General features: G+C 38.7%; 1 protein-coding gene across 3 annotated transcripts in view; it reads right to left on the bottom strand.

Annotated features, from left to right (window-relative positions):
- Nucleotides 1–25911, bottom strand: part of SRI (sorcin) — a 29667-nt gene extending 3756 nt beyond the window's left edge. The window contains exons 1-8 of one of the 3 annotated variants that reach the window (XM_077145660.1): nt 25826–25911; nt 11024–11107; nt 8798–8867; nt 3981–4024; nt 3056–3203; nt 2432–2545; nt 1392–1450; nt 130–228 (exon numbers count right to left, since the gene is read on the bottom strand). In XM_077145660.1, coding sequence (XP_077001775.1) covers nt 151–228; nt 1392–1450; nt 2432–2545; nt 3056–3203; nt 3981–4024; nt 8798–8867; nt 11024–11107; nt 25826–25831 — 603 coding nt within the window. In that variant the 5' untranslated portion in view covers nt 25832–25911 and the 3' untranslated portion in view covers nt 130–150. Of the gene's footprint in view, nt 1–129; nt 229–1391; nt 1451–2431; nt 2546–3055; nt 3204–3980; nt 4025–8797; nt 8868–11023; nt 11108–12113; nt 12211–25825 lie in introns of those variants that run through there. The other 2 variants (XM_077144966.1, XM_077146239.1) reach the window with 2 other exon arrangements.
- Between the last annotated feature and the right edge of the window lie 434 nt (nt 25912–26345).

Genomic DNA, 26345 nt, shown 5'->3' with positions numbered 1-26345 from the left:
TGTTAAACTGGATTAGGTGGAGAAATGTCTCCACCCATTCGGGTGGGTCTTGATTAATTTATGGGAATCCTATAAAAGAGGAAACATTTTGGAAAAAGCTGGAGATTCTGAGAGAGCAGGATGACGTACCCATGAGGAGCAGATAGTCCATCAGCCAGTGACCTCTGAGGATGAAGAAGGAAAATGCCTCCTGGAGAGCTTCATGAAACAGGAAGCCAGGAGAGAAACCTAGGAGATGACTGCATGTTCACTACATGCCCTTCCAGCTGAGAGAGAAAACCTGACTGTGTTCGCCATGTGCCTTTCCTCTTGAGAGAGAAACCCTGAACTTCATCGGCCTTCTTGAATCAAGGTTATCTTTCCCTGGATGCCTTAGAGTGGACATTTCTATAGACTTATTTCAACTGGGACATTTCCATGGCCTAAAAACTGTTAACTTGCAACTTATTAAACTCCCCCTTTTAAAAGCTGTCCTGTTTCTGGTATACTGCATTCCGGCAGCTAGCAAACTAGAACAATACCTCAGTGTTCAAAATTACTAATGAGATTTAAATTTTGGACAGCAACTCCCTTGCTCATTTAATCTTGATTGCTCTGACATCTTTAAGATGTTCTCTACAGCAAACTTAATTTGGGGCATGTGCTGGTTTGAAACTGTTATGTATCTTAGAAAAGCCAAATTCTTTTAATCCTAATCCAATCTTGTCAGGGAGTGGGGGGTGGAGCCATGTTCTTTTAATCCTGATCCAACATTGTAGGGTGGGACTTCTTGATTAGGTTGTTTCCATGGAGATGTGATATGCCCAACTGTGGGTGTGACCTTCTGATTAGATGAGATGTGACCATTCAAGGTGGTTCTTAATTTGTTTACTGTAGTCTTTAATAGTGCTCACGGAGGGAGAAAGAGTTCAGAACAGAGAGACAGTTGGAGATGCTTCGAGTGCCCACACAGATGCCTGGAGAGCATTAGAAACCAGAGCCCAGGAAACATCAATTGTCTCCCCATGATATACTAAGGAAGCAAGAACCTGGAGAATTAACTTAGATAAAAAGAAGCTAAGGAAGGCCCACAGATGCTTGGAGAGGAAGCTACTGGAATCAGAGGCACAAAGCAAGAAATTGGGAGCAAGGACCTCAGATGCCAGCTATGTGCCTTCCCAGCTGACAGAGAAATCCTGAATGCCATTTGTCCTTTCTTCGGAATCAAGGTATCTTTCTCTGGATGCCTTAGTTTTGACACTTTTATGGTCTTAGAACTATAAACTTGTAACTTAATAAATCTCCTTTATAAAAGCTGGTCCATTTCTGGTATACTACATTGCAGGAGCTTTAGCAAACTGAAACACTGCCCATCTTATCCACTTACTTAGTCTTAATTTACTAATACTCACATCATCATAGGGGAAATTCACAACACCTTGCTGAGCAGTATCTCGTCTTCGAAAGCTGTCTGTAAAACAACAAAGTAAAGTTGTTTAAAACTCTTTTCTGAAATTGCACTCATTAGTTGTTTTGGCCTTGGGTTCAAACTGCAGTAACATTTAAATTATATAACCAACTAACACAAACAAAAGGCTAAAGCAAAAAAGCGAACTATATGAATATGAATAGGTTTAACATACAATGCAGTTCTATAGTAGACAGTAGTTGGCCAAATCTTTAGCAATGAGGTACTGGAAGAAAACACTTTACCCAAAGTCAGTAAAAGCCATGCAATTTCTAAGGCCATTATCTAATTGTGATGCATGCACCAAATTTCAAACTTCTTAATAATGTGGATTTGTTTAGTTAGGAAACAGATGGATAATGTACCAGTACCACAATAGGCTATGGTCAATTATCCACTCCATTTGAGCTGGACCCTACTGAAAAGGATTTACTTTAATAAAAAAATCTGCCCACGATATTAGGATGCGAAGAATCACAGAACAAGATTCTAAAAGGAATTCTAAACCAAAGAGACAATGGAACAAGAAAAAAATATAGAATAGAAAGAAAAAGAAAAATAGGAAAGAAGAGATTATTGAAACAGCTTCATTTAAGAATACACATACACACACACAAAAGAGCACACCATTTAAGAAGATGACCACCACTTTAAATTACTTTCTAGTAACAGTAACTAGGAAAAACAGCTAAAATTCAAATATTTCACACTCTGCAGAGAAATCACAGAATTCTGCTCATAATCCAATAAAAAATGCACAAAATAGCTTGTTATGCTTTGGAACCTTTTAGTTAAAATTACTGAAATAGCAAATTACTAATCTAAAAGGCTTCTAAAAATTATTCTGCTAGATAGGCTTAATAGCAATGTTAAAAACCCACTGAGGTTAGGGGAAAAAAGAAAAGAATAGGGAGAATAAAAGATCAAGTCACTGAGAAATGAAAAGCCATAAGAAAGGTGCTGTGGCCAAAGGACAGACCGTACCTGTGAGCGCCCTCAGTTTGACGCAGCAGGCGATGTAGTCATCAAAGGTGATCTTTCCATTGGTGCTGTACCGTTTAGCGATTGAATTTACAGCCTGGGGACTCAGCCTAAATCCTGAAAGGGAGGAAAGCCGTCCAGCAAGACAAGTTAAAGGATCACAAAACAGACCAATAAAAAATAATCAAACAACCTTTTAAGACTGAAAACACATTTTAATCATGAATACAATTTCTAGCACAGAAAAACAAATCCAATAGAGAAATTGCCGTTAAGCAGCATTTATTTTTTTTTTGATTTTTTATTAATTAAAAAAAAAAATTACAAGAAAGAAATGCAAACATCCTTAATATATGCTCATTCCGTTCTACATATATAATCAGTAATTCACAATATCATCACATAGTAAGCAGCATTTATTTTTGTTTTTTTTGGATTTTTTTTTTTTGGCATGGGCAAGCATCAGAAATTGAACCTGGGTATCTGGCATGGCAGGCAAGAACTCTGCCTGCTGAGCCACTGTGGCCTGCCCAGCAGCATTTATTTTTAGACGTTAAAATACAAAATAAAATTTAAAAAACCTGACTTCTACCAGTGAACAGATAATTTCAAGGCAGCAACACCAACCCATGGTCGTCAGAGCCTTCTGCAGTTCTTGAGGATCCACCGTTCCACTCCTGTCGCTGTCAAAACTGATGAAGTGTTGTCTCCAGCCATTCAGCACAGCCCAGAGTTCTTTAAATTCATTGAAACCCATTGTTCCTGACATGTCTCTCTAAAACATAATCAAGGATCAAAGCATCCTTATTTTGCAACATTTTGTAGCTATTATATCAAAGATCAGGGATTTGGGGAATCAAATGTTCTTTCTGCTAAAAAGGCTAAAAAATTATTTGTGCTCATCTTGTTATGATATGATAACGTACGGGCCTATGGAGAAAAAGCTCCGAGTAGCTATTTCCACTGTGGGAAAAACAATATGTATGATGCCGTTATAAGGAAATAACATCATCATGAGCCCAGTGAAACACAAGCAAGCTCATTATGGAACCTGCTTTACTTCTGAGTGCCCAAGGCTCTGCCATCTACCCTAATGCTCCCTTGCTGAATGCTCCCAGATCCATGGATTCCCTTTAGGAAAATGAGAGGGAACAGAAACACGAGCAGGACTCAGCTATACTCAGCTAAAATAAGTCCAACAACCATTAAGTGAAAAATTCCATCACTTGAAGGTCAGGCAGGAAGCATGCAGAATATATACTGTTACAGGAAGAAAATGACCTGCTTTCCTGACCACCCTGATTTCTATACTTGCTTTACTTTGATGCTTCCTTAAATTCTTAAACAACTAACACTATTTACTAAGCTTGTTTCCTTTTTTTTTTTTTTTAATGTCAAACTACATCTTAAAAGCTAATTCTTTCAGAAAGCTATCTAATTGTCTGTCATTCTGTTTTCACTTGGGCATTAATTCTGAGAGGAATTCTTTTAGGAAGGAAATTTTTTTTTGTTAGGAAAAGATACTTCAGGTAACAATCAGGGTAAAGGATACATCCAGCATTGAAACCATAAGCCGACAAGTCTCCAGGTTAAAAGCTGTTTAAGCAAGAAAAGTATATAGCATATTAATACTGTTTCAAAAACTCACATTAAACTGGATACATTCAAATTAATTAGGAATGTGATTATTTATGCTTATTTTTATATGCTACTCAATTTATTATAGGGAGCTTCAAAGCAGATTTTTTTTCTAGTAGAAGATTCCTTCTAGAACCCAAATTTGATTTTAACAATTTTAACTGAAATTTCTTTAAAATATATCGCACAATACTGCTAATATTTTTAGGTGGGATTATGGTTCTAAGTTGGGGTGGGGGAAGGAGTGCGTCTTTATCGTTCTGAAAGGTACACACTGAAGTCTTTGCAAATGAAATGATAAGATATCTGGTATTTGCTTCAAAATAAGCCAGTTGCAGGGTTAGAGATATTGGCAACACATTGATAATAATTCAAACTGAAGTGATGGGTCCATGGAAGTTTGCTGTATAATCATTTCCACTCTTGGATATGTTTACAATTTTCTATAGTAAAATGGTATACATTTTCTTGCCTTTAAAACCATAATAGTGAGTAGTGAATTCAATTCACCACCATCATACATGTAATACATGAACCATCACGTACTATATACACCATGGTGGGTAGCCAGATAAGGTTGCTTCTATCATACTCGTAATTCACTGTATATGACCGGTTTTGCTAGTTCTGTGTCTAATCATTTATTTTTCTCTCTCTTCCCTTTACCGTCCGGCACTGAGCAATAACTTCCCGCCTCAGAAAGACCATGACCTCTTTCCATATTCAACAAGCTTATATAGGAAACCAGATAACTATGCCAGTCAGAATTGTGTGTTAAATAAAAGGACTCTTGAGTAAGAACCAAGGAACAATTCAGAGATGGCCACTGTTCAGAAGCTATTTTTGGTTTACTTAACCCAAATAGTTTGAGGGAGTTCTGAGGGCATTTCCATAGCTCACTTGGGCAACCAAAGTAGAAAACACCCATTGGTTAGTGACCTACTGGAAACTGACCTAGGCATTGGGAAATTAGAAATAAAGGATCCCTTGCCTCTTGCATTATGTAAATGGCAAGAACACTCTGGGGAAACACTGTGTAGGTATACCAAAGCTATAAGGCTAGAAGGCAGAAGTGTGAAGGGTCATCTAGACAAAGCTAGGAGTAAATTCTGCAAGTTTGTTAAGATGCACATAGATCTATTCCTCTGTCTAGCTTCCTTTTTTCTCTCTCTAACCAAACTAAATTTAAAACTAAAGTGGCCTCACTGAGCCAACTTGTAGGGTTTCCAAATACTATAGATTTGGAAACTACAGATTTCTCATACTTAACATATTTCTGTGTTTGGCATATCCTTTGCCAGAAATAAAAGACTGGACACTAGTTCTATGTTGGTTCTTCAACCTCCATTTGATTCATGGATCTAATCATCTGAGGTGAGAGGAGGAGACAGTATTTTTTTACACTTGTGTAAAAACAGCTGGTTCATTCTTCATTGTAACTTTTAAGTTGTGAGGTAGTGTGACATCCCTCTAGTCTAGGCTGGAGGTTCTCAATCCTGGATACATATGAGAATCACCCAGAGGCTGTACTAGATCCTGATACCTGGAAGTACCCCAAAAACTCAGTGTGGGTCCCAGCATCAGCATGTTAAAAAACTTCTCTGATTATTCCAGTGGGTAGTCAAGTTGTGCCCACTGGTCAACTCAAAGTGTGATTCCTGCACCCAGTGCATCAATAGCAGAATCTCAGGCCCCATCTCAGAGCAACTAAAACAGAATTTGCATTTTAGCAAAATCCTTGGGTGATATATATATACAGTCATATTAAAGTACTGATGTCAAAGTGAGGCCTCAGACCAGCAGCAACAGAATTACCTGCAAACTTGTTAAATACGCAAATTTTTAGGACACACCCCAGACCCCCAAATGAGAAACTCTAGAGCCAGGCCCATCAATCTGGCTTTATCAAGTTCTCTAGGTAAGGCTGATGCCCCTGAAGTTTAAAATCCACTGCTCTAGAGGGTCTGACAATTGCAGGCTCAAGAGCAAAGAATAAATTTTATTTGGCTTAGATCAAGGTTTTTGAGGGGCAGTGATGCAGACAACTTTTATTTCTCAGTTTTATGAATGGCACCACCATCTACTCATTCACCCAAGCCAGAAACCTGGGCAGTGTCAGCTCCTTCAGTCAATCACCCCTTCAATGGCTTTACAATCCATCCATTTCTAGCCCCACTGATTCTTCCCTGTATAGGTTAGCATTTTTCTCACTTATATTACTTCAGTAATCCCCTAATGGGTAACCCTGAGTCCAATTTTACTAAACCATGTTCATGCACTCAATTTAGTCTTACTCTACATTCAGGGTAGTATGTACTCTCCCACCTCAAACCCAGTAGAGGCTTTCCACTGTCCTCAGGACAAAGTTCAAACATCTTAATGGGGTGTGATGGTTAGTTTCAAGGGTCAACTTGGCCAGGTGATGGTGCCCAGTTGTCTGGTCAGGCAAGCACTGGCCTAACCATTACTGTAAGGATATTTTGTGGCTGGTAAATAAACCAGAGTTGATTGCATCTGTGACTGATTACATCTATGATCAATTAAGGGTGCGTCTTCTGCAACAAGAAAATCCAATCAGTTGAAGATTTTTAAGGGAGAAGAGAGAACTTTCACTTCTTCAGCCAGCCAGCCTCTCCTGTAAATTTCATCAAGGAACTTCATCAGACTTGCCTCCCCACGTTGCAGAAGACACTTTTATAAATCTCATATTTACAGATATCTCCTGTTGGTTCTGTGTCTCTAGATCGTGGGGCATATAAGGTCATACACATACTTCCCCAGTCCAGCTTAACTCTTGCTCTTCATTCAACCTCCACACTCTATCTTCAGGGCATACTTCTCTCTGTTCTTGAAGGAACTATGCTTTCTCTCACCCCTCGGCCTTTTGTACATGCTATTCTAGCTGTTTGAAACACAACTCTCCAATCTCACTCACATCTTAGTTTGCCTCACGTTCGTCCAACTTTCACTTCTCCTCAATTTAGGTATCAATTTTACAAGGAAAACTTTCCAGGCCTTTGTCTGGGTATATGCCCTTCTTAAGTGTGCCCAGAGCCTCTATACTTCACTTAGTCCAGTGCTTTTTACAATCCCCAAAGGTATTGTTTGTGTCTGCACATACTAGCACTTAGTACAGTGTGGGTGTTCATGAAATATATATTGGCTGGATGAATGAATGAAAGGATGAGACTGAATTCTTATCCTTATGCAGGCAGGTATATTCCCCTCTCAAAAACACTCCAGAATCATAGTCAGAAGTATGCATTTTTGGGAAGAATAATTCAGGAATATTTAATCATAAGCAAATCAATTCTATTGTACAGTCCCAATGATTCAGGAAATGTCTTCTCTATTACTCATTAAACTAAGGCCAACAATAAAAGTGGTGTTTGCAAATGAAAGTTATAAAATGCCTGCTCTCCGAAGATATGCAACCCACCTTGTTTAGCCAGATTTTAAAACTTGCCACACCTCTCACTAGTGAAAAGGACATAGAAAAATAGCCTTTCTTGTAACACTGACCTCCTTCTGTCAACCTGCTAGTAGAACTTCCTTGTTCACTAGCCCAACTGCTAGAGGTTAGCAATTTAAAATTAAATGCACTGCCTACCACAGTTTAAGAAAAAAAAAATCCATAATCTAGGAAGTACTTCTTTTGTTCAGGATACAATGAAATGCAACAAAGTTCCTCTTTTGTAAGAATTTCCCCAGCTAAGTAATTAGTAGGCCACTGAAGTCTCATAACATTATAAGAAAACATAAATAGTTCAAAAACAAGTTCTGTAAGCTGTCTAATAAATACCACTTTATAAAACAGTCCAAAAGTCACAGTATTTCCACAGATAAGAATTCTAATTTGAGTACTTTATTTCATTTTACCAAGAAACAAATGAAATAAGGGCTTAAAAATTTGATGTTCTATCCCAACTGGAAACAAGTTAGCAGATATCTGAATATCAAAGTTGAATATCAATTTTACTAGAGTTTCCAACTTATGGCCTACCCTATGTAGTAGGATATATCTGAGCTAAGACACCATTCCCTACTTTGTAAATTTATCATGGTCAAGATGTAATTTGAGGAGAAAACAAGTTGTGTGTGTCTAGGACGGTGAGCAAGAGGCACCCAGTCAGGATGCAGTGCCTGGGCTACATTTTCCTATCTACAGCTCACCGCAGAGCTTAAAAGACAGGAAGGTGATTGTGATGGGTAACATTAAGTGTGAACTTCGCTAGGTTACGGTATCCAGTTGTTTGGACAAGCACAGGCCTGCTTGTTACTGTGATGGTATTTCCTAGATACTATTTGTATCTACAATCAGTTGACTGCATCTACAACCAACAAAGGAGACTGCCCCCCCAGCCATGTGGGATTGTGAGGATTTCAGAGGTCAGAAGAAACATATCTCCTTCTAATCGTCTTAGACAATGCCTCCTGTCCTTGAAAAATTTTCACCTTTTTAAAATCTTGTTAGCTCCTTTATTTACTTTCAAACTTTTATGTCACCTTGATTAAATAAAGAACAAAAAAGCATATATATTTTTAAAAGAAATTAAAAAAAGAACTATTTTCAAATTAATATTTTGAAGTAATAACCTAACTTAGCTTTTGATATTCTAAACTTTGCTGAATTTGAAAAATTCAGTTTCCTTCATGTCCATAATCATAAGCAACTGCTAAAACATGAAACACAAAAATATTTTTAGAGAAATTCTGTGACTATCCACTTACGTTTGTACCCTCCAGCAATGCCCGACTGTGTCAGACATCTCTGCAATTCATCAGCATCTATTTGCCCGTCCTTTTGGAAAAAATAGGAAGAAGAATCACAACAGTGATTTGTACTTTCGAATTCTTTACTTCAGTATTTAATACAGCAATAATAAAAAAGAAAATCAGTATCATCACACTAAGGGCATTTTTTTTTTTAAGGAATGCTTTCCAAAAGTGGGCATTCTTTTCCTTACTCTACTAATTTAAAGATGAAAGAAAGAGTTGCCAAAGTATTAAGCCCTTTCCACAAATCCATAATTAAGGCCATAAATGGAAAAATACACTACAGAATCCCAAAGTAAAGCAGGCATTCACTTTCAGGCTCTATTTTAAATAATTACTAAACAACAACTGACAGAGTGGGAATGCTGTTTGCATCTGTACTTTAGGACAGAAAATGAATTTTCATCATTTCCTCTAAATTCCTGAGTTAGATTTGGCATAAACATATTCAAGCAAAGGTTCCTCTTCTAATAAAAGGCTGAGATGAATTCAAAAGCTCTTTGGTTGATGTTGATAAATTTTTTTTTTTTTTGTATGGGCAGGCACCGGGAATTGAACCTGGGTCTCTGGCATGGATAAGTGATATCTTTAATGTATGAATAAAACTGGTTTCTGTCTTGGCAACAACTCTTCTCTCAGCTTGAGCCAGGAAATGGCCAATGCTAAGCATTTTAAAGGAAAATTATTTATGCAAGTGCCAAAAAAAATCGTATTCCTCTTCTACTAGGTTTTTTGGTCCTCTGTGCGTGTGTTTGGTAGTGGTAGGGACACAGCTGACCGCGGTCATTAAAAAGTTTGGTTCAGACAGAGAGGGGGGAGCTCCTTGATGACCTGCCCTATGATTTGGTGAGTGTTTTTACTAGAACATCACACCTATATATCTGGAAGATAAGCGTTCCCTGTGCCCATGGACTGGCTACACTAGATCAGAAATAGACCCATGTTATTTTTAGGGATTTAAAAATAAAACACCTAACTCCTCAAAGTCCCCCGGTATTCCACGTTATAAATGATGGGCAGGGTCCATAATGTGAAGACAGTGGATATGCTGAATACAGGCCAGCGCTGCTGAAAGCTAAGCAGGCGGAGTCACTTACTCTGCTAGAGGCACAGGCAATCTAAGAATGCTTGTCCTGAGGACTGCCACGTCTTGTGGTTTCAAAGATACAGATCATTTACAGATTAAGCAGATACTTAAGGGGAAGCTTTTCCAGTCTTAAACTCAATTTTCCATTCAATTTCTCAAACTGTATTTCTTAGGGTGCTACTTTAAAAGGTGGTAGGTTTTTATCCCATAAGAGTCTACAGCATTTTCACATTAAAATTTTGTTATTTTTAGCTTTTGATCAAAACAAAACAAAATCGAATTCATAAGGATAAGAATCTGGACATGCGTGGGTTGTATCAACAGTTTATTTACTATACATAGTGACCTCGTGAGCTAGGGACAGAGCCCTCCCTCAAGGTTAGGCAGCACCTGTGGACTCCTGTCATGCAATTCCAATGTTAGAGTGAAAAGTCTCGGGGAGTTGACTTTAATTCAGTCTCTGGGTCAACAGACCACACCACCACGTGGAAGAGCTGATTTACCAACCGCATCTATATCAAAGAGAAACTAAACTGTCCACAAGATTAATTTACTGTAGCAAACCAATAACTTTCTTATTTAGAGGCTGGTGGGTTTTTACCACAAATAACTGCTGCCTAAGGGGGGAGGGAAGATTGATTAACAATCAGATTTAATTCAAAGAAAGCATCCATTAGAAAATGGCTACATAATTCCTCACACATATCTTTAAATGACACAAACAGTGGTTCATGTTCACCAGATCTTGAATTCCTTCTCCTGAAACTATCCTGGACCCTAAAAATTCACAGTCAAGACATGTTTCTACTTTTACAGATTCTCAAAGTACATTTATAATCTTGTATTCTGTTCAACCTGAACCTAATTCAATCACAAGTTTAGCTTTGAAACAATAAACAAGTAATACTTCATATTTTGCCCTGAGTATTCAGAAATGAGGACTTGATTATCAAGTCCGTTCTTTTTCTTTTTTCTGTTGCAAAAGGAAACGGACTCTTTTCCCGAAGATAGATGGTTTTTCTGTGCCACCATAACAAAAGAGAATTCGAATGTAGAATCTGATAACGTTTTTAAGGTTTAATGGAAAAGCTAACCTGTCCAGCTACAGCAGCAAAGTAACCATACAGCGGATCCTGAGTTTGGCCGGGAAACGCAGGGCCTCCGGGGGCTCCTCCGTACTGTGAAACAGGAAACGTATAAGCATCATTCTGCTCAATCAAGTTTTATTCATTCACCATTAAACGCCTTTGTGCAAAGTCAGACAACAGCATACTCTTCACAGTATATACTTTCCCACAGTGTTTACCGAGCACATTCCAACTGCAATCACTCCACCCCTTTCGTCCAATCTCCCTCCATTGGTGATTTTAAAACTGGAGACTTGGACCAAAATGTCCTGAAAATGACATTAAAATAAAGGAAGCAAGTTTAAAAATCGCCATTAACCTGCAGGTTACTGAGGTGAATGCAACCTAGGCAAGTAACTAAGGAGCAGAGCTCCTTTTCTTTTTCTTTGGGGGGGGGGGGGGGCGGTGTTTTAAAAAACGTTTTAAGTACCACGTAAGGCAGGGTTGGTAAAATACTGATACAGGTGTAACGTAGAGAGGAGTAAGGTGTCTAGGCGGGACTGTATTTCCTAAAGAGCACCGTGCCCTCTGCGGCAGCGAAACAGAACGCAGGGAACAGCCTCGGAAACTGTTCCCACGACGACGTGCATCCCTGGCGCCAGGCGGGGCGGCCTTCCCCGGGGAGGGCTTACGGTAGCGGATTTTCCCTGACTTTATTTTTCCTCACCTTCTTAAAGGGAGAGATGGGACCCTGGACCGCTCTAGCTTAAAAATGGCTGTTATTTTTTAGGGGGAAGAGATGAGGAAGGGGGGGGGGTTAACAACCAATTTTGCATCATTTCACGTGGCGTAACCAAGAGGCACAGGGCAGGCCTTTTGGGTCACGATCCACCCGCGCGTTGGTCCCGCGGGGCCACCGGGAAGGAGGAAGGTCCGAAGGAAAAGAGGGAGATAGAGAAAGAGGGCGAACCGCGCGGGCCTGGGGCGAGGCAGCGGGCAGAGAGAAGCCGGCAGTGGGAGCCGCCCCGGCAGCGCCTCCTCCACGCCTGTTGCAGAATCCCCCAGCGCCGCCTCTCGCGGTCTCGGAGCTCGACGGTCGCACCCGGGCCGCACTTACCCCGCCTGGATAGTACCCGCCGCCCGAGCCAGGATGCCCGGGGTACGCCATAGTGCAGACTGCGCCGCCGCCCAGCGCGCGCGCCCGCCCCGCGGCGCCGGGGCCGCCCCGGAGCGCACCAAGCAGGCGGGTAGGGGCCGCGTCCCTGTAGCTGCCGGGCACCCCGGCCTTCAGCTAGCAATCGCGGCCCCCAGCCTGCGCTCTTTGGTGTTTTCGTGGTTTGGATGCCAAGGCGCTGAATAATGGAAGGTCCGGTGATGTCCTACTAAGTGCGATGTAGTTCACTCCAGGGAACTTTCTCCCTTGGAAACTAGTGGAACGTTCCAACACCTATAGAGTGCCCCGGGAAATTTTTTTTTTTTTTTTAATTTCCCTTCCTATTTTGCTATTTTCTGGCATTTTAAGCAACTGTATAGAACAATGTGGGACGGAGTTGAATGCATGTGGGTAGCTTTTAGATGCTGGTCTGTGTTAAGAAGTTGAAAGATTAAAATGTGAAAGCGCCATTGGAAGACGGGGATAAATGCTTCAGAAACAGTATGCAGATTGGGCGTTAGGCTTGCGGTTGCACATTTCACAGCACCACAACGGTGTGTTTCCTGGTCACCTTCTGATTAAGCTGGGCGTAACTCAGACACGGCCTGGAAAGATCAGAGGGTATTTACAAGGCAGGACAGCCTCGCCCAGATCGTTCTTAGGAAAATGACTTAACTAGATGAATCAAGCAAAACAATTTCTTTCCCCAAGGTTACGCAACTACTTTTTTTTTTTTTTTTTAACTTTTTTATTGTGAAATGTAACATATATACAAAAAAACACACATGAATTTCAAAATATATTTTAACAATTAGTTATAGAACAGATTTCAAAGTTTGGTATGGGTTACAGTTCCGTAATTTCAGGTTTTTCCTTCTAGCTACTCCAAGACACTGGACTACAAAGAAATAATACATTGATTCAGCAGTCATACTCATTTGTTAAACCCTAACTTCCCTGTTATAACTCCTCCTTTTCCTCCGATCCTTTTTCCAATCTTGAGGTATGTTTGGGCTTTGCCCATTGTAACTCTTTTCACGTTGAAACAAGGGTGTCCACAGTATGGGATGGGGGATGGAACGAGTAGAAGTTCTTGAAGAGACTGGGCACCTCTGGGTTTTTAGATTTATCTGGACTAAGAACCAGGTAAAGGCTTTAGATTTCTGAAAAGTAACCTTAGGGAGTGCAACTTTTATAGGATCTCAAATGGAGCTCTGGTTGTTCCTTAGGGTTAACAGGAATGATGCTGGTTGGGGGTTGACAAACCTCGGCAATCAGAAATATCTATACTCAGCTACATTTTTAATTTTTCTTTCCCTGGCAGGCACTAGGAATCGAACCCAGGTCTCCAGCATGGCAAAGGAGAAATCTGCCACAGAGCCACTGTGGCAGGCCCTATATTCAGCTACTTTATATACAAGAAAAACAGAGCTGCCATAGATATTCAGGAAGATAAGAGATCCTTATTTCATATGGGTTGTTTAGAAAATGTTTTCCTTTATTTCATATGTTTCCCCCCACCGCCACCCCCTAGTCTAGACATGAAGAAATTTAGACCTGAAATTTGTGTTTAGTTTTGCTTTCTGTAACTTCACACAGGGAATTGCTTGTTTGTTTCTCACTGTTAAGAACTAGACTAGTTTTTTTCTGAATTTTACCATTCTAAGCAATATTCACAGTTTTTGCTATGAAGGCTGCACAGAAAGATTGAAAGAGTCATCCAACATTGAACAAATATTAGAGCTCGTGCTCATTGTGCTATGCTTGTTTGTGGTGGTGAACAAGTTTCCTTCATTTCCAGCTCCTTGGCTACACGTTCACCAAGTTCATTGTCTTCTCCTTGTCTGTAACTTCCCTTTATTCATTCCCATAGCCCCATTTATGGAGACTCCAAATCTAAAAATGAATATACTGAAAAGAAGAATTCTGTTAGTCCCCATTGTTCCCATAGCACATAACCAATATGTTGCTTGTTTTGTGTTTGATTCAGAAAGTAGATTCCTGTTTTTAAGTATACAGCAACCATCAAGGTGGATTAGTCATTATGTGAGTTCCTTTGAAGCCTGTTTTTATTTTTACAATGAAGTAACATAAGGAATAAATGATGAGGGCCAAACCCTAATACTTATGCTTTGCCTTACTTAAAATTGAGTGTAAACCCTTTTAATATTGAAGTTTGAAAGAAATCTATAACATATAGAATATTGGTAAGTCATATGGAATTAGCTTATGGATAAATGACTATGCTGATTGGCATTTAATTTGCTGAAAGACATCTTCCTATTGCTTTGCTGCTAAAAAACTGAGTTTTAATGCAGTGCTATAAGTGAAATTCTTACAATTATTGCTAACAAATTGCTAATAATAAAAACTGTCATGACACACTGTATCTGGAACAAAAATTAACTCCTTGCGTTATATCCTCAAGTATCCATAAGCCACTGCTGCTTCAGTTTAATGGAAAAATCTGTGACAATAATAACAGTAAACACATGTATAATATTCTATATGTTATTAGATAACATATTAGTTCTCTTCTAAGCACTTTACATATTTGCGTGATCCTCATAAAACCCATGAGAGGGTAGGCCACGGTAGCTCAGCAGGCAGAGTTCTCACCTACCATGCTGGAGATCTGGGTTCAATTCCTGGTGCCTGCCCATGCAGAACATTAAAAAAAAATTTTTTTGAGTACCTTACTCTGTGAGGTCACAGACATAAAACCCCATGAGATGGGTGCTATTATCATTCCTATTATACAGATGAAACAGTTGCTGAGGGAACTTGCCCAAAGTGTAGGCACCCAGAGCTAACCAATCCCCTGAGGTAGTCTCTCTCTGGAATCTCCTCTAGACCAGGAGTCTGTAAACTTTGTAAAAGGGCCAGATAGTAAATATTTAAGGCAACTACTCAGCTCTGCCACTGTTAGCACAAAAGCAACCATAGACTTCATGTAAATGAAGGACATGGCTATCTATGTTCTAATGGTAACCTTGGAAACTGGAATTTGAACTTCATATAATTTTCATATGTCATGAAATAATATTCATCTTTTGATTTTTTCTCAACCATTTAAAAATGTAAAGACCGTTCTTATCTCTGGGATGTACAAAAACAGGAGGCAGACCAGACTTGGCCTAGAGCAATAGTTTGCCTTCATTTGCTGGATACCCCTTCAGGATGCTGGCTATGAATTGGGGACCAGTAAACTTCAGCAAGGGATTTGCTGACTTTAGGGTAAAGCTTATGCATAGGGTTCCTGAGTCACCCTGGGGAATGATGACCTCCTGGAAATGGCTTCTTGGAAGTCTTCTCAATAAGAGGATCGGAAGAACACTGTGAAATCCTGACTTGTCTGTCTTATCCTATGTTGTAGTAGCCAACAGGCACACAAAATGACAAAGTTGAATACAGGCTATCTGTAAATGTTTGCACATATAACATGGACCCTTTAATTCGTAGTATCGCTGAGTATTGTAAAATCTAAAACATTCAAGAAAGAATACAGATTCAGTAAAAAAAAAAAAAAACCTACGAAAATGGAGGTGAATATGGGCATTTTTTTTTATGGTTTTAATATTTATTCCAATGAAAGGGGTAAAGAATTATTTCTTTACTAAGAACTTTACTAAGTTCTTAGTATAAGCCAGGTGTTATACTAGGAATTTCCTTATGGCATTGTACTTAAAGCATATAACCTTCAAAAGAAGATGTAATTACCCACATTATAAGGTCCGAAAACTGAGGCATAGGTGACTCCCAGGATTACACATGAGGGCTTGAACCCCAATCTGCCTAACTCTAAAGCGTGGGTGTTTTAAAATAATAACAAACTACAAAGGCACTAAATCAAGCTTACATTTTTCCCTCGTGGTACTGCTTCTTAAGGAATTAGGGCAGAAGAGAGACTGCAGAAAAAAAACTTTAGAAGTAGAAGCAGCCTCCAAAATTCTCATCTGCATTGGGCAAGAGCATATGAATCATCAAAGTGGAGCTTATCTCCCCCATTCCTAAACATGCGGTAGGGGAAGAGAATCCATTCTTCCTTCGTGTCTATTTTAATTTTGAACTAAATAAAAACCCCAGCAGAGTAAGAACTCATTAAAATCATAGAATCCGAGATACGGACACTGCAGCTTACAGCCATTTAGAAGAATTCAGTAACAGAGTACGTAAGCTATATATTTATATTTATAAAGTTAGAAGAAGAATTCCTAACAGGTGTGGACAGTCTGAGGAACTAAAATATTGTGTCATCTGCCCTAACAATTTAGTAAGTCCTGGAAAAAGACTGTGGGAGTAAAACAGCCATGCCACAATTATTGAGGAGTGTGGAATGGAATAGATGGAATTAGGAAGAGGGTTATACAAAGGTTTACAGATAGGGTATGGATCACAGTTACTTGGGGAAGTCATTGGAATCACATAAACCTTTGGGATCATCTACTCCAAACACCTCATTTTACAAATAAAGAAACCGAGCTTGTGAGATGGTAAATTACGGATCCAAGCTTTTGAATGGCTGGTTCTAGCCTGATGCAGATATTTTACTCTTCTCAGATGAAACTCCAGCTTATTTGAATATGTTTATCAGAGAGGAGCCTATTCTTTTGTAGTACACCTTCCTATCTCACTCCTAATCTTCTCTATTCGTGTTTTCAAGACAAAAAACAGCATGGACACGCTCTTGTCCTTGGAGAAAACTTAAAGTTCTATGTGTAGTATGCATCCAGAACTTCCTTACTTAGAAAATTGGAGAGAGATAAAGGCTAGCTGAGTAACAGCAGCTATTTAAGCATTTCTTGAAGTTGAATTAATCACTGGTTTAATGTATCAGGAAGAAGTGAGGCAAGGGCAATTAACAGGTTAAAGTTTCAACGCTCTTTCAACTCTAATCTGGGTGTGGTATCTCATAGATTAAAGACCTTTCCCTTAGAGAGAAACTCAGATCTCCAAATATGTGGAAATGGTTGTTTGATAGCATTAAAGGTTATCAAATAAATACTATCCCCATTTTCTTAAGATGGTTAGGAGTTTGAAGACCAGGTCTTCACAATAGCTATTAAACATGTTAAATGAGGAACTAATTTTTAAGAGTTTGAAGGCCTGATCTTCAAACTCCTAACAATCTTAAAAAAAATGGGGATAGTATTTATTTGATAAAAGAAATACAAGAGAATAAAAGAAACCCCCTAATGGCTCAATTAATCTTGTAACTATATAAGTATTTTCGGGGGTTATTAAAATCTCCGTCATTGATGTTTTTGTGCTTGCATGTAAAGTGTTTAACAGAATCCTGGCATACTCTAGGTGATAATGAATCACACATAATAGCTGTCCAATAGAAATTTCTGCCATGAAGGAAATGTTCTATATCTTTGAGGTTGAATATGGTAGTCACTGGTTACATGTAGCTATTGAACATGTGAAATGAGGAACTAATTTTTAAATCTTATTTGATTGAAATGTAAAGTCGGTCAATGCCAATTAAAATCTCAACAACTTATTTTGCAGAAATAGAAAAACCAATAACAAAATTTATTTGAAAGGGCAGGGTGTCCCAAATAGCTAAAAATAGCTTGAGAAAGAAAAATGAAGTGGGAGGTCTCATACTATCCTACTTTAAAGCATGTTATGAAGTTACAGTGGTCAAAACAGCATGGTACTGGCATAAAGATAAATATACTAACCAATAGAATTGAATTCAGTGTTCAGAAACAGACCCTCTCATCTATGGACAATTGATCTTTGATAAGGCAGTCAAGCCAAACCAGCTGGGACAGAGCAGCCTCTTCAATAAATGGTGTTTGGAGAACTGGAATGAAAGAGAATCCATATCTCGCACCTTATACAAAAATTAACTAAAAAAGGATAAAAAGCCTAAACATTAGAGTTAAAACCAGAAAACTGTTAGAAGGAAATGTAGAGAAATAGCCTATAAATCTTGTTTTAGGAGGTAGTTTCCTAGACTGTACACCCAAAGCACAAGCAATAAAAAAAGAAATAGATAACTGGGATCTCCTCAAAATTAAACACTTTTGTGCATCACAGAAATTTTCCAGGAAAGTAAAAAAGCACCTACTCATTGGTAAACAGTATTTGAAACCATATATCAGACAATGTTTAATATCCAGAATATATAATGAGAAACTCAACAACAAAAAGACAAACAATTCAAATAAAAGATGGGCAAAAGACATGAACAGACACTTTTCAGAAAAGGAAATACAAATGGCTAATAGGCACATGAAAAGATGCTCAACTTCACTGGCTATCAAAACCACTATGAGATATCATCTCACACCCACCAGAATGGCCATGATTAAAAACAAACAAACAGAAAACGACAAGTGCTAGAGAGGATGTGGAGAAAGAGTTTCACTTACCCACTATTGGTGGAAGTATAAAATGGTACAGCTGTTCTGGAAGGCAGTTAGGCAGTTCCTCAGGAAGCTAAGTATTGAATTGCCATATGATCCAGCAATCCTATTGCTAGTTATCTATTCAGAGAAACTGCAGGTAAGGACAAATGGACATTTGCATACTCATGTTCATAGGAGCATTATTTATGATTGCCAAGAGATGGAAACAGACCAAATGTTTACCAATGGAAAAGTGGTTAAACAAACTATAGCACACACATATGATGGAATATTATGTATCTGAAAGACAGAATAAAGTCAAGAAGCATGTAACAATATAGATGAACCTCGAGGACATTGTGCTGAGTGAAATTAGCCAGAAACAAAAGGACAAATACTCTATGGTCTCACTAATATGAACTAATATTAATGAGTAAATTTTGAGAGATAAAGTTAAGAACACAGGTTATCAGAAGCTAGAAAGAGGGTTGAGATTGGCCATTTGGTGCTGAAGGAATACAGACTGTGCACAGGACTGATTGTAAAAATTCAGAACTGGATAACAAAATATTGTCTGATGGTACACAATAATATAAGTACACTGAATGAAGCTGAATGTGAGTATGGTTGAGGAAGATGGGTTGGGGCACTTATGAAACCAGCAGGAAAGAGAAAGGATAGAGACTGAAACAGTATAACTTAGGAAGGCCTAGAGAGAACAAGGATGATGATTAAATGTACAAATATAAAAACATTTTTGCATAAGGGAGAACAAATCAATGTTAACATGGCATGGGTTGAAAATGAATGGTATACAGGAAAAGGTACAATCAATGCAAGCTAGGGGCTATAGTCTACAGGAACATTGTAATATGCTTCCACTGAATGTAACAGAGGCATTATGCCAAAACTAAATGTCAACAAGCAGAGGTGGGAGGAGGGGGAATGTAGCAAACAACTGCTAGAGAAAATATGGAGAAAGAGATGTATCTATTCACTATTGGTAGGGAAGCTGCTGAGAAGTGTAGCTCCTTGGAGGGCAGTGTGGTGGCTCCACTGGCTAGGGATGGGGTTGCCATATAATCTTGCAACCCTAGTTGGTAGGTATATACCTGGAGGAACTAAGAGTGGGGTCACAAATGGACATTCACACAGTGGTGTTTATGACGGCAGTGTTCAGAGATTCACGATGGATGGAGGTGGCCTAAGGGTACAATGACCGAGGAATAGAAGGGGGAACTGTGGTGTTTACATCCAACAGACTACTGGGTGGTTTGCAAGAAAGAATAAAGTTGTGAGGCATGCAACTAGGTGAATGAACCTTAAGAGCAGTATATTGAATGAAATGGCAGTAACAAAAAGACAAATATTATCATGCCTCACTCATATGACTAACTATAATATGCAAAATCAGAGAAAGTTGAGAGCATGGGTTATCAGGTTGGGGCATATTGGAAAGGGTCCTAGATTGTAAGCTTTTACAGCAGTCACATATATTCAGGCATTGTAACTGATGTTTCTAACTTCTGACATATTGAGCTATTTGTATATAACCTGGTTGTTCCCTGAAACTTTGGGCATTTATGTGACACCTGAGACAGAGTACTGAAGCTATGAAAGTCAGCATTACTCCATTCAGCAACTGTTAAAAAAAGTTGAAAAAGTGATCAGGCTTCATCTAGAGATATGAATGAAGCTGATCTGGATGAGACTAGGTAAATTAGAATACTGGGAAAGGATTATATGGCCCATATTTTCAAACTTCAACATCTGTGTGAGATCACAGGGAGAGATGCTTATTTGGTGCAAAATTTATATTTTGGGTAGCACATAATCTAATTTAACTTATATGGTCAGTTAACTTGGGCACCATAATTACATGGAATCTTGAATAGTACATGAGGTCTTTTAATTAATTAATTTATTTATTATTTTTTTGCATTGGCAGGCACCGGAAATTGAATCTGGGTCTCCGGCATTATTTTTTTTTTAATCAATTATATTTCTATAGACTAGCAATGCTCAACTTGAAAATGTAATTAAAACATTCAATTTACAATAGCATCAAAAGGAATAAAATTCATTTGACACGGAAGTGTGAGACTGGAGTACCAAAAGCTGCAAAACATCATTGAAGAACTTAAAGAAGATTGAAATAAATCGGAAGACATCCTATGCTCATGGACTGCAAGAGTTAATATTGTTAAGATGGCAAAACATACTAAATCTAAGATTCAACACAATCCCTACCAAAATCTTAGGTGCCCTTTTTTTAAAAAATATTTTTATTGACAAAACAAAACAACATACAAACACAAACATTCTTAACATATGAACATTCCATGCTTGGTGAACAATCAATGGCTCACAATATTATCACATGCCTGTATGTTCAGCACCGTGATCATTTCTTAGAACATTTGCATCACTCCAGAAAAAGAAATAAAAAAAAAAAAGGAAAAACTCATACATACCATACTCCTTACCTCTCCCTCTCATTGACCACTAGTATTTCCATCTACCCAAATATACTTTAACCTTTGTTCCCCCTATTTTATTTCTATACCCCTTACCACTCCCTTTCATTGATCACCAGTATTTGAATCTATTCAATTTATTTGAACATTTGTTCCCTCTATTGTTTATTTATTTTTAATCCATTGTTTTTAACTCTTCTGTCCATAACTGTAGATAAAAGGAGCATCAGACACAAGGTTTTCCCAATCACACAGTCACATTGAGAAAGCTCTATCATTATACAATCATCTTCAAGAAACATGGCTACCGGAACACAGCTTTACAGTTTCAGGCACTTCCCTATAGCCTCTCTAATACACCTAAACTAAAAAGGGGATATCTATATAATGTGTAAGAATAACCTCCAGGATAACCTCTTGACTCTGTTTGAAATCTCTCAGCCATTGACACCTTATTTTGTCTCATTTCTCTCTTCCCCATTTTGGTTGAAAAGATTTTCTCAATCCCTTGATGCTGAGTCCCAGCTCATTCTAGAGTTTCTGTGCCACAGAGCCAGGGAATTTTACACCCCTGGGAGTCATGTCCCACATAGAGAAAGGGAGGGCAGTGAGTTTGCTTACCGTGTTGGCTGAGACAGAGAGAGAGAGACTACATCTGAGCAAGACTACATTGAGCAACAAAAGAGGTTCTCTGGGGGTGACTGTTAGGTCTCATTTTAAGTAGGCTTAGCCTATCCTTTGTGGGGATAAATTTCATATGAAGAAACCCCAAGAGTGAAGGCTCGGCCTATTGATTTAGTAGTTTCCACTGCTTGCAAGCATATCAGGAATTCTCCAAATGGGGGAGGTTGAATTTTCCCTCTTTCTCGCCATTCTCCTAAGGGGTCTTTGGAAATACTTCATTCACTGTTCAAATCATTCTGGGATGTATTGGGGTATCATACTAGACAAACCTACAAAATCTCATGCCCTATGCAAGTTTCCATGTACTTATAGTGTTCAATTAACCTGTCCATATAAGTTATATTAGGAACTGCACTAGTCAAAATATAATTTTTTTTTACCAAATAAACACTTTTTGCTTTAGTCCCACACAGAAGTTGAAGTTTTAAAATATGAATGACCATCTATTTTCAACACCCTGCAATATTGACATTCCTCTGTTCTTCATGCAAAAACATTTTCTAATTTGTACATTTAGTCACTATCATTGACATTTGGGTGTGAGACATTTGTAGATTATACAATGTCAGTCTTTATCGTCTGTCTTTCCTTCTGGTTTCTTATGTCCTCCTCCCTCTATCATTCTCACATTCAGCTTCATTCAGTAGTACATGAGATCTCATTGGTTTGTACAGATTAGTGTGATGTTCCAATACAGAGTAATTTGGACAAAGAATAAAAATGTATTTGCATAGTCCCCTTGGAGGACTGGGGAGAAAGGAGGAAATGTTCAACTTTGCCATCTGGGGAATTTCTGATATTCTTGCAAGTAGTGGGGACAACCAAATCAATAGGCTGATCCCTCAATCTTGGGGTTCGCACCTATGAAGCTTATTCCTACAAAGGAGAGGCTAAGCCTACTGATAATGATGCCAAAGAATCACCCCCAGAGAGTCTCTTTTGTTGCTCAGATGTGGTCTCTCTCTCTCACTACCCTCCCTGCTATGTGGGGCATGACTCCCTGGGGTGAAAATCTCCCTGGCAACGTGGGATCTGACTCCCGGGGGTGAGCAGGACCCAGCATCATGGGATTGAGAAAGCCTTCTTGACCAAAAGGGAGAAGAGAGAAATGAGACAAAATAAAATTTCAGTGACTGAGAGATTTCAAACAGAGTTGAGAGGTTATCCTGGAGGTTATTCTTATGTATTATGTAGACATCCTTTTTTTAGTTTATGGTGTATTGGAGAACTTAGAGGGCAGTACCTGAAACTACTGAACAGTGCTCCAGTAGCCTTGATTCTTGAAGATGACTGTATAACTGTATAGCATTTACAGGGTGACCCTGTGATTGTGAAAACCGTGTGTCTAATGCTCCCTTTATGCAGGGTATGGACACATGAGTGAAAAATTAAGGGCAAAAAAGTAAATAAAATAAATATATATTAGGGAGGGACAGGGGGTGTTCTACTTTGCTATCTGCTGGAATGCAATATACCAGAAACAGAATGGCTTTTAAAAAGGGGTATTTATTGAGTTGCAAGTGTACAGTTTTAAGGCCAAGAAAATGTCCCAATTAAAGCAAGTTTATAGAAATGTCCAAATTAAGGCACCAACAAGAGGTTACCTTCACTGAAGAAAGGCCAGTGAAGTTCAGGTTTTCTGAAAGCCACGTGGTGGGCATGGCAATGTCTTCTAGCTTCCTCTCCAGGCTTCTTGTTTCATGAAACACTCCCAAGGAGTCACCTCTCCCTCTAATTAAAAGTTAATACTGGGCAGGCCACGGTGGCTCAGCAGGCAGAGTTCTCACCTGCCATGCCGGAGACCTGGGTTTGATTCCCGGTGCTTGCCCATGCAAAACACACAAACAAACAGAAACACAGCAAGGACAATTGGTCATAGGCCTGATGGTGAATGTTCTTATGCTCTTACTCCCACTGTATAGGTCACCGCTGATCTGTTTTCTTCCCATAGTGAAGCTCTTAGTCAGATGGATGACCAGGTTTACCCAGGATGCAGAATTTCAGGGATATTGATACAGATACAGATATGAGCTTGGAACAATTAGAGCTGTCTGAAAATGGCCAGCTACAGATGTGCTGGACCATCAGCTTTGATAAAGGGCAGGTTTGCATTTTGGATGGAGGTTTGGATAAGATGATAATGAAAACCTTGAGTCCATTTGATGCCCTATAATCTACAAAGTATTTTCTAATGGTTTTCTTTTATCTTTCTCAGTGCCACACTGTGCAGGATGAAGAAACTGAAGCCCTGTAACTTGCTCTAAGTCACTAGGCTGAGCAGCAGCGATGCTGATATTAAACATTCATCTTCTGATTTCAAATCTTTTCTCAACCTCACATTATTCCATAAGGATTCTTCCTTCTTTGATTCTTCAATCAAGAATCAGAATTTGGAGGATTTTTTTTTCTATCCCAGATTAGAAATATGTTTCAGAAACCAGAATATTAAACTAATCTAAAGGAATCGTCTAAAATAATGAAAACCTATTCTGCTATATTACTAACAGTTACAAGGATTAATTTTAAGATAGATAATTACTTTTTTGATAAACTGGGTATAATATGCAAAGCTGAAGGGAGGTAAGGAAAAAGATGCAACAACTGCTAAACTACTCCTTTCTGAGGCTTACACTGATTCTCAATCCTCTACAACTTCTACTTGTTGCCATCATTATATCCGGGACAGATGGACAGGAAAATCTGACATACTAAAGCTGTATCCCTAGTTAAAAAATCACCTGCATTACAGCAGCAGGCAAATTTCCTGGAGATGAATGTTCCCAAGAGCACTAGATTAACGTATAACAGGTTGTTCTCAATAAAACTCTTAAAGAGGTTATACACCAGAAACTGGTTCTTTTTTGCAACCAATATAGGGAGTATTCTCCTATAAAAGTCCATTTATAAGTGGTTCCCAGACTTGCCCTCCAAAGCTGTTTTAACCCATTGTTCTTAAGAGAAACAAACCCCAGAGCCAGGGCCAGGGTGATACAAAGAGGATTCATTAAGGCTAGTTTTCTGTCCACTCCCCAAGCCCATCTCAGTCCTTTTTCCTGCCAATGATGATGTCACAGCTCCTCTGCAGACCCAAGGGTAAAGCGAGGAATGAGGGCTGTGGGTAGGGGTGGGGCACAGTTTCTGTCAACTTGATCAGTGTGGAGGGGGTGGCCTGGAGGCGTGGGAAAAAAACACAAAAACTTCCAAACTACAGCTCTGGGGAAGGAAGAGTGTTTTGACCCCAGGCATCCAGGTGGAGTAGCAAAAAGACAAACTGAGATGAAGCTTACACATGTCAGCTATATTTAAATTGGGGATCACCTTATTTAGGAGAAACGTATTTCTTATTTTATATAAATTTCTTTTTCAGGAAGCTACTTTCCTGTTTTTCTTACAGTGGGAACTCAGTAGCAAAGCTGAAAAGAGAGCCTAAGTTAATTGATTCTCACTTCTGTGTTTTATCTGAGAAATCACAAATTGTGATACTACTATTGTGGTAAACAAAGACTCATGCTTTATTTCAATGCTGTATCCACATCCAATTTACATATACACTAAAAATCAATAATTTTTTCAATTACCTAAGATTTTGTATGGGAGAATCAATCTAACTATCTCAGTTTAAACATATTATCTGAAGAGCTATAGGTATTTTCAGTTATTGTACAGGATTTGTTGAAAAATCTCCTGGAGTTACCATTCAAACAAGCACTTGTATTGTTTCCAACTTATTGAAATGGGGAAAATAACTTGAATATAGATCTGCTTTTCTCAGAGCGTGAAAAGAAAAGCTTTGTCTTGGTAGATGATATAAATTAATTTATACTAATATTCTTAATAGGGAAATCTAATTGTCATTTCTGTCTATCTTTTAATCATCTCAAGGTTGAGAATATGTTTTTCCATTTAAAACATAATTTCCTTTACCATATAAATTAATTTCTAGACTTCACTCTTAAATTTTGTTCCCTCAAAGAACATTCAGACAGTATTTAATTAAAAAAACAAACAAACAAAAAGCACTTTGCAGATAGATATTCCCAACCTGAAAAACAATGGGTCAATAAAATTACAAAGAAAAACAGTTTTTCTCATGTCTCATTAGTAGAATTAGAAAAATTGAATTGTTAGGATCTGCCTAAAATTGTTTACTTACCTGCATCTTAAGGCAAGGTCTGGAGGAGGAGGTGATGGTTCTTCTTAAGAATTGTCTCTTCTAAAGAAATGCCTTTTTACAGAGTGGCAAACAGAAGAAACAAGAAGTACAAACTATAATAACAGATTAGTCACATTGCCCTCTGACCCCCTAGCAATCAGTAACCAACTATAAAACATGTTCGACAGTGCAGGCAGCTTTCCCATACTCCCCAGCCAGGCCTTCCATGAAATGTCTTTATTTCAGTGTTAGAAAGAATTACCCTAGCTCAGGCAGCCAGGGGCCAACAGAAACAGTGGAATTATTCCTCTGTCAAAGACTTTGGAAGAATTATAGAACTGTGTGGAACTCTTACAGCGAGTGGTGAGCGAGAGTAGCCAGTGAGAGCCAGTTTTTAGGAACTTTGCCAGTCCTTGTTAAACACTGCCAGTATCACAAATTAAATTTCATTGATTTACTGAAAATGAAATACTCAAAACTCAGATACTCAAAACTCATCACTCCTTAATTATTGTACTAC

Source organism: Tamandua tetradactyla, chromosome 1 (genome assembly GCF_023851605.1).
Source record: "Tamandua tetradactyla isolate mTamTet1 chromosome 1, mTamTet1.pri, whole genome shotgun sequence".
Taxonomy (NCBI): domain Eukaryota; kingdom Metazoa; phylum Chordata; class Mammalia; order Pilosa; family Myrmecophagidae; genus Tamandua; species Tamandua tetradactyla.
The sequence above is the reverse complement of the archived record's forward strand: the minus strand, read 5'-3'. Positions and strand labels throughout refer to the sequence as shown.